Source organism: Hypomesus nipponensis, chromosome 12 (genome assembly GCF_054491055.1).
Source record: "Hypomesus nipponensis isolate SF chromosome 12, ASM5449105v1, whole genome shotgun sequence".
Taxonomy (NCBI): domain Eukaryota; kingdom Metazoa; phylum Chordata; class Actinopteri; order Osmeriformes; family Osmeridae; genus Hypomesus; species Hypomesus nipponensis.
This window is the reverse complement of record NC_140372.1, coordinates 11,053,098-11,062,500: the sequence shown is the minus strand read 5'-3', so window position 1 is coordinate 11,062,500 and position 9,403 is coordinate 11,053,098. Positions and strand designations below refer to the sequence as shown.

At 43.6% G+C, this 9,403-nt stretch overlaps 1 protein-coding gene across 1 annotated transcript in view; it reads right to left on the bottom strand.

The window, feature by feature from the left end:
* Positions 1–1,729: 1,729 nt before the first annotated feature.
* Positions 1,730–9,403, bottom strand: part of ncam2a (neural cell adhesion molecule 2a) — a 147,943-nt gene continuing 140,269 nt past the window's right edge. Inside the window, exons 16-17 of the mRNA XM_084667940.1 lie at positions 5,396–5,603; positions 1,730–1,844 (exon numbers count right to left, since the gene is read on the bottom strand). Of these exons, the coding sequence (XP_084524066.1) occupies positions 1,730–1,844; positions 5,396–5,603 (323 nt within the window). The remainder of the gene's footprint in view (positions 1,845–5,395; positions 5,604–9,403) is intronic.

The window sequence follows — 9,403 nt, the reverse complement described above, 5'->3', positions numbered from 1 at the left end:
CCTCATCACAGTCAAAACCTTACAAGGACGTGGGAAACAGTGCTCAAACCCACGGCGCCAACACAAGCCAGCCTTCAGAGCTCAGCAATTCTCAACACTTCACAATATTGGTATATCCATCAACTGTTTTAACAAGTGTCTTCCAGAATTTTGAAAAGCATATTTACACAATCCCTATAAAGAGGCTAAATATTTGAGTGGTCTCAGTTTTGTGGTCTTACCATCAGGGTTCGAAATGATCTATGGATCTTGGAGGGTCCACTAAAATGTAATTATCAAAACGTCTGAAGACTATTTTGCTATCTTAATCATATCTTTTCCACTTTTTTATATTATGAAATCTTATAAGTGGAATTTCAACAATAACTTAAGATAAGCCTGATATTCACTCCTAAAAATGACATCAAGCCCTTCTGACTTGTTTCATGTACAAAAAACTGCTTTGTGGGAGGGGACCCCAAAAGAACAAAAACTGAATGATCAGAGGGGTCCCTGTAGACTTCTGAAGCGTCTTTGACCCCTCCAGCCCCCCCCCCCCATCCCCTCAACCTGGAACCCTGTTTACAATTCTTTTCTATTATCTAATGATCTTCTTTTCCAGGACAATTTAGACAACTTGGCATGGTTGCCAATCTTAGATCTTCCATTTGTCTGATACAGTATAGCCATCTTCTTGTTCTCCTAAGTGCTTGGGAACTGAAAACCATGTTATAGAGCTGAAAGAGCAGTGGCAGATTGACAGTCAAAATCAAATTCCTTTGATCAGATATGCAAACTGTATTTACACAGGAAATAGCTTTTTTTTCGCAGTGACGGCGCAGACATACTCTTCACCACTTGCTCTCGGCTGGAGAGACAAAGCTGAACATCAGGACAATGTGCGATAGAAACCGTTACGATTCCACTTTGTTTGATTTTCAGACGTTTATCATCGCAAAATGAGAACAAGGGAAGGACAACATGGAAAGGCCCGCTCAGAAGCCCTTGAACCAGCTGCTAATTGAGCGTCACTGTGTGTCGAACTTTGTGGTTCCTTGCTTCGCATGGTGCTGTCTCTCGACATGGCTCGTGTCAGGTTTGGTGCTAGCTTGGAACCGCTAGGAGATAAATGGGTAGTCGTAGCCAAGCACACACACAGTTTGTATGATGGACTGGCGTGTGTGCTGGCCCCAGCGAGGTGGTTTATACACTCCACCACAGGGACGATAGGTTAGTCTGTGGAGGTGATGGGAGAGCTTAGTCATAGCAGGGACCTTTGGAACGAAATTGGTACTGTACTTTCTTCCATGTAGGTGTGTGTTTGTCTACAGCATGTGTGTGTGTGTGTACCAATGATGAGAGGAAACAATTCCTAAGTGAGGTGTCAAATCAAGACAGAAGCACTAGAAAAGCCACAGCCAAGGGAAAACAACGACAAAGAAAAACGTAAAACCAACCAAAACATCAAAACCAATATATAACCACTGATCAATAAGTGTATTGAACAGGAGCCATCCTTGATAGAGAGAGCCTTTACCGATCAATGGGCCCGAGCACGCGTCTCTCTGCGTGCCTCCATTTTGCCCTCTCATATTTTATATTTACAGAACCATAATTACAAACCGATTTATTTTTTCTTTTGTACTCCTCTTTTTTTCCTCGTCGGGGTGTGTGTTTGTTTTTCTGGGTTTGGGTCTCGGGGAGAGGGAGCTCGGAATGTTCTGGTGGCGGCGCAGGGCGTTGGATCTCGTTACGCTTTGCTGTCCTCCTGCTTTGTGTGGAGACTGTTCTCGCTGTGAACTTTGATCTCGATCATATCCGGCTTCAGGGTCTCCTTCCCGTTCTCCTCCTTCAGGGGTAACTTCCTGTGGGGTCAAAATGGAGAGAGAAAAAGGCTTGTACCATCAACGTAATGTGCCTTGGCATCAGTCTGAATAATCTGAAATGATGAACGCTGACACTTCATCATTCGGGATGTGGACACATCTTAACGCAGTCGGTTCAATTTTGGGTTACAGTTTTGCCCTTTTGGTGAAAGTCTTCGGGAAAAAAACTGAAGAAAAACATTTAAAATGGGCCTAGGATGCTTCTCTATGCTATGACAGACTGCAGAAGATTCAAAGGTGTTCCAAATAACAGCATGCACTGTTCTAGTTTATTTAATTACCTGTACTCATTACCAAGTACTCATTAAGATGAGCTATGAGATTGTAAAGTGTTGTGGTAAGTGGATGTTTCCATGGTGACGAACAGGGAAACAGCAGGAAAATGGATTCAAAAACAATAGATAATCTACAGGCTCCTGGTACCACCAATACCAAAGTTAACACAGTGTCAACACCAGCAAGCCTACCAACACATGCCTGGACAGAGAGCCTCTTTGGGGGTAAGACAACACCCAGGACCTTCTACACCACACACACAGTCACCTCACCTAAAGATATGCTGTTGGCAACCTGAACGTTAGTGTTAGGAATCTGAACAAGGACGTTAGCCACCAGAACAGTGGTGTCAACTAGTCACCTGACATCTGGGCACCATGTGTTAGCTGCCTCAACATTTGTGTTCGCCACCTTAACATTTGTGTCAGCCACATCAACCGTACTGTTAGCCACCGCAACACACGTGTTAGCCACCTCAATGCTTGTCAGCTACATCAATGCTTGTGTTGGCCACTTGACCCTGAACATTTAAGTTAGCCAACTGAATCCCATGTCGGCTAACTTGAGTGACAGAATGACCCCCTGTCCCACTGTGCAAATCTACCTGACGTAATTACTTATTGAGCCCCTTGTGTTCATTTATTGAGCACATATTGAGCGTCCAACTGGCAGAAGAACTGAGTGCAACAGCAGATTTTGACTGGATATATTGTATATGGGGCCCTGCCCTGGCCCCTGCTCGACCCAAGGGCCGTGACACTGTCTGGGTGTTCGTACAGAAGGGACCAGGCTTTGAACCCTGCGTATCTGGCCGTGCAGGTTCTTACTCTGGTTCTGTGAGAGGAGTCGTCTCATTGGGTTCATTCACTGGACTCCCCTCGTCCAGGTTAGTCCCTCTCTCCTCTTCTGTCCTCATTTCAACGATGGGATCCTTGGACCCATCGCCCCTGCTCTCACACGCGTACGCACGCACACACACACACATTTGCATACACACAGGCATGATGGACTTTGCGACACAAAGCAAGCTTTCCGCGTGCTGTTTTGCTATCAGTAGTAGTTGTGTTTAACACACAGGGAGGTGGCAATCAGTGAAGATGTGTTTGTGCGTGCCAAAGCTTCCTTATTGTAGTGTTAGTTACAGCAATGAGGACATCCACAACAAAGCTTTGGACCCGAGGAGAATATGGTGGAGAGGGGCTTTGCGGCCGAGAGTTCAAACCTTCAACTATGACGAGATAAAGAAGGACTTTGTACATCATGCTGTATGAGGTTTTCACACAGGTTTGGAGGACAAGTTAACCCTAACACATCTATAAACACATCCATCTGTAAACACATCCATCTATAAACACATCCATCTGTAAACACATCCATCTGTAAACACATCCATCTGTAAACACATCCATCTATAAACACATCCATCTGTAAACACATCCATCTGTAAACACATCCATCTATAAACACATCCATCTGTAAACACATCCATCTGTAAACACATCCATCTATAAACACATCCATCTGTAAACACATCCATCTGTAAACACATCCATCTGTAAACACATCCATCTCACAACAGTTTACAGTAAACAAACTATTACTGCACTTGTTCATGATTGTGTCATTAAGCACTAATAAGTCTGCCATACTCATAGCTATGAGAGTGACAGCACACCAAGGAAAGGAGGAACCGGAGTAGTTCTGGTCGATGAAATCACACATAGGTGATTATTGTAAATGATTGTTCAATTTGGTAATTGTGCTTTTTTTTAATTATTGCAGTCTTATCACTTTAAATGCAACTGCAAAATGAGAAAACATTCAATTAAATGATGTATAGTGCTTGCCGTGTGGTGTTTGGCAATAGCAATTTAAAAAGCCATAGTACTTCAAGTTCCTGAATTCATTATATTCCCAATTAAATTAGCAGCCAAACAGTATATGCCTCCTAGATGAGCACAAAATACTGGTATTCTTATTCTAATATTCTTGGAATTCATTAAGAAGACACAAAGCACCTTTCCACATGAGCACATTCCTCCTCAATATTAAACGAATAATGCCAGGCTAAATTACATCAAATATGTAACTAAATGAACAATATTATAGATTACTAATGCAAATTTGTGTTCTGCTTAGTTACCAATAATGCTGAAATGGTGCATAAATGAAACCAATGAATATTTAACCAGACAAATAATTACTTGGTGACAATATAAAGTATAGTTAGGGGATGGCATTATGTACAGTTTGGAGCAAGGTTTTCTGTACTGACACGTTTGACAGCCCTGTGTCAACCCGATAGCATAAACTAAAACTCTGTCTGAATGTAATTGTTCACAAACTTTTGCTAATAACACTCTTTTTGTTTGACATTTATTGTAATGAGAAGTGGAACATTTACATGATGTATGAAAACCTATGGAACACTCGAAATCTCTTGAGGTTCCAAATGCAAATAGCTGAGGTTCCTGAAAAGACTTGAATCTGACTCAGCCTGCCATCTCTGTATACAGTCACACGCAAGTACTGCACACTCACTCACTCACTCACTCACTCACTCACTCACTCACTCACTCACTCACCCCACACTCCATTACGCTCAGTGACTCAGCAGAATATCCCCCTCCCCTCCTCTGCCCTTCCCCCTCCTCTCCTCTCCCCTCCCCAGACACCCAGTTGACTAGTCACAGCCTATCGATGTCATGCCTATGCTGATCAGCAGCACCTTACGTGACTGCTCATTTTGAAAGCAACTTCAGGACGCTGAAAATCACTGTGCTGGTGCAATAAACACTTATCTGGGATCTCTTAAGAAATCTTTTTAATGGCATGCTGAGGCGGGCTGAAACACAGATAAGCATGTGGTACACCTTAAAACTGACACTCACAAACACAGATGCATGTCAAGACACACTCACACACACGCACTCACCGAAACAGTGACAAAAACATTGGCTTCAAATATATTAGGAAGAGTGCATAGTGTAGAGTGACGCATGAATGACTGGTGCGTGATTAACAGAAATGAGACAGAAACTGAAGGTTCAGTCATCTATGAAGTGACATTCAGTGCATATCAATAGTTGCAAGACCGCTCATTTACGAACTCCGCACTGAGACCGATTTGGACGTCAGTGGGTTCTCGGAAATGCGTGACTCGCCGACTACCGTCACAGAACCAAGACTAACTGGGGCCCAACGCCGTGTGAAGGGCCGTTCGGCCTGAAGACGGAAGGTGAAAGGACACTCACAGGTAGGCGGCCTTCCCCTCCTCCATCTCCTTGCTCTTGCCACTGGTGGCGGTCTTCTTGCTGCACAGCCGGCGGGTGATGCACATGAGCAGGCCGCACTGGCGCAGGAAGAAGCAGCTGACGTCGATCAGGACCAGCACCAGGAGAAGGCCGGCCAGGCCCAGCCCCACCACCGGCCCCAAGCCCAGGCCGCTGAACAGGGATTCTGCTAAGGCAGGACAGACACACACACACAGCGCGGTCAGTCAGGGCAGACCAGGACTCACAGGAATAGGGAGGGTTTCGGTGGGCTTTTCCAGCAAGGGCGCTCGCTAGTTGTCGACTCATTGGCTGGGAGTAATCACTGGGGCTGGAAAGACAGGACATACATACATGCAGTACAATATGGAGGGCTCACCACGCACAGTCTGTACACATATAAAACATGACGTGTGAGGAACTTGCCTTGAAGACCAAAACAAAAGGGATCCAAATCATTTTGCTCCAAAAACATCTCACAACAGCCAATTACCCCAAACGCAGCATATTTTCTTCACTGAATACCACTGCGGTATGAAAGCTCATTATGAGCACACCCCAGGCTTGGTACCTGTTAGTGTCCACTGGAAAGAGGATTGCGAGTGGTGACCTTGGGGTTGGAGTTAATCACACACAGTGTCTCCCAGACAGGTCCAAGGTAAACTCACGGGCACGCCATCCTTGGGCCAACTGTGCCTAGCCCACTAGCTAGCCTAACCTCAAAGCAGAAGCAATCGGCACAAAGAGGCATCCTGGCTAACGAGACACCTCTACTTTGGCGGTAGCACTACGATCTGTCGGAGAGAGAGAGAGAGAGAGAGAGAGGGAGAGAGAGAGAGAGAGAGGGAGAGAGGGGGAGAGAGAGGGAGAGAGAGAGCAGGAGAGAGAGAGGAAGAGAGAGCAGGAGAGAAAGAGAGGGGAGAGAGAGAGAGAGAGAGAGAGAGAGCAGGAGAGAAAGAGAGAGGGAGAGAGAGCAGGAGAGAAAGAGAGGGGGAGAGAGAGAGAGAGAGCAGGAGAGAGAGAGGGAGAGAGAGCAGGAGAGAAAGAGAGAGGGAGAGAGAGCAGGAGAGAAAGAGAGAGGGAGAGAGAGCAGGAGAGAAAGAGAGAGGGAGAGAGAGCAGGAGAGAAAGAGAGAGGGAGAGAGAGAGGGGGGGAGTGAGACAGCAGGAAAGAGAGAGCGCCTCGTGGCTAGGAATCCAAATTAACAGAGCTTGTGTTTTTTTTGTGGCCTCTGTAGGATTTGAGGCGGCAGCCTTTTGGATTTGATCAATATTTCCTGAGAGCCACAGGGCTGTTACCACACGTTTAAATCTGAATTATGCTCAAGACACATGAGCTTAGATGAGGGTAAACACCTTGCTTGTCTCAAGGGAAGGAGTACAATAATTAGTTATTTGACCTTTTTCACTTTTTTTTTCATAAAATTAGTATTATGTGTTTGCAATCATATTAACTACAGCAATAATAGCACCTTTTTTTCTGAACAATAACTTAAAATGACAAAGGACACGACAAACAACCAAGAAAAGGGAGAAATCGTCATGATCACTTTTCTGTGGGGTTAGCGTTACATCAATTACTGTGTTGTGCTTATTCTGATAACCATTGATAATGCAATGAATAAATCTGTTCAATGCCTAATAAACCACAGCACTCACAATGCACTCTAAAATTTAATTGCCTTATAACTATTCACATAAAATGTCACTATTCAATTACAGCCCAACATCCTTGGGAGGACAGACTGGAGGACTTGGATTCCAGTGATGACCTTGTGAGCAATTTGCACATAAAGAAAGGGCATAAACGATCGATAGATTAAACACAAACAATAATGTGATTGCGCAGTTCAGTTGGACTCTCAGTAATCGCTGAACGACAACAGCTATTTCAGAAGACTCGCATCGTACACAACCATCTGTGTATTGTTTGTCCATCCTGGGTCTCTTTTCTATGATATGTCTCCGTAGATTATGCAAACACGGGAACAAAAATAAACTGTCACTTAAATCTTTGACCCTGAATGAAAGGACAGAAACATACACTAGACAATGTGAGGCCTCTCCCAGCTACGTGAAAGATAGTTTGCAACAACAAAAAACCCCATTGTGAGACAGAGATTTCATTACCTCTTGGGCTTTTTTGTACAGTGGCACATGGACCGTTACACGAAACCATCCTGAGCACGGCAGCTCCTTGCCTTGCATTCCATTACCGGTCTGGTTTGATCTCCGCATTATTGGAGGGAATCAAAGGATGGGAAGCAACACGTTTTAAATGAGAAGGACCGCGAGCAAGCCAAGGGGACATACACATCACTTCTCTTCCTTCCATACCTCCAATTTCCAATTTACCAAGCAATAAGGTGAAATGAAAAATAATCCAGCCAAACTGAATGAAATGCGTTTCTGACGGGAACATGGAGTAAATGTCCATTAGGCATCTCAATGTTCAAATGATGGTAGTGGTGTAATAAGGTTTCAGTGTGCTGCATATGCAATGACTGTATCAAACTCTCAAGGTCTCTGCAGATGACTGAGTGAACTGGGAGCCAGAGCGCGCTGGGAAAAACCATGTTCTCTTTCTTGTTCTGCACTGTCAATTAATTGCCCCTGGCTACACAGGCCTCCTTGAATATTCAAATTAATTCAATGTATTACCATGACATGGCTTCAATAACAAAACTTTCAACTCTCCCTTTGACATAAACTTCATTAGCAGGAGGTGAATGTTTTAGACCTTTGGATGCACCGCAGTGACTATGAGAAGATAAAGATGTCTAATCATATCTGAAGGGATTTGAAGTCCCTCTGAGAACAGGGTTAACCACATAACTTTCCCTGCAACCAGATTGAATACTGTACTCTGATTTTCTTTCTACTGGAGTAAAAAAAAAAAAAAAAACTAATTTATACTATCATTCATATTATTGCCTTGTCGCATTCAACCTGAAAAAAACGATGTTCTGATTGTTTGTTGATTTATATTCCCATTAGCAGGTTTTTTTTTTTTTTTTTTACTGCTAATGCAGGCCATCCAACATATCCTGGAGATAAAGAATGCACCTCGCTCTGACAACATCTACTCATTAGGCCTGAGCTCTGATTGACGCTCACTCGATTATATCTGAGAGTAGTCACTCGATTAATGATGTCTGAACCAAGCTTGCTGATTGGGAAGTGAGCAGGTGTTAATGCATTCTAGATAAGCGTGTAAGGATGAACGTAGGTGTTGGTGGATGTGGGTGAGGCGGACATCTTAAGTGAGTCGGTTAGTGAAGTGCTGCTGGTGGTGTTTGAGGACACCACAGTCACACAAGCACGTCCATTAAAACCGAGGTAATCAGCCTGGAGAGGAGGAATGGAGAGAGGATTGGAAAGAGGGATGGAGAGAGCGATGGGGAGACTGGTCTGTCGATTTTCCCTTAATAAGGCTCTATTAGATGCCATTAACATGATTAAAGTTTTCTTAAAGCCAGCTTTAAGGACATGGAAAATTACATCCGACTGAGATAACCACCAAACCTTTGGGTCAGTTGTAAATGGAAATGGATTCCAAGAGGTGGGATCTTCTCTTATCATTCCCTTATTCCCTTTATCTACTTTCTATGTGCACTATTTGTACGTTTGTTTAGATAAAAGCGTTGGCTAAATGAATACAATGTATACAAAATGTACAATTGCAGTGTTCAATCCTCAGCCAGGGAAATTGTGTGTGACTAAATCATTTATTGACCGGCAAAAACAAACAACAAGGTAATGTAACGTAATTGCAGACAGGAAGTCCCATTGAAGTGCCGGTCTCTTCAAAATAGATATTTCTATTTTTTTTACAGTCAAATTATAACAGCTCAACATTACAAACATGCAACAAAAGCATATACCACACAAAAGGCATTGCAATTTAAAAGTACTCTACAAATTTTTCCAGAAAAGAGGTGCCAAGTAATTGAATGTAGATTATTCATAATACTGTAGAACCCATTAGCAG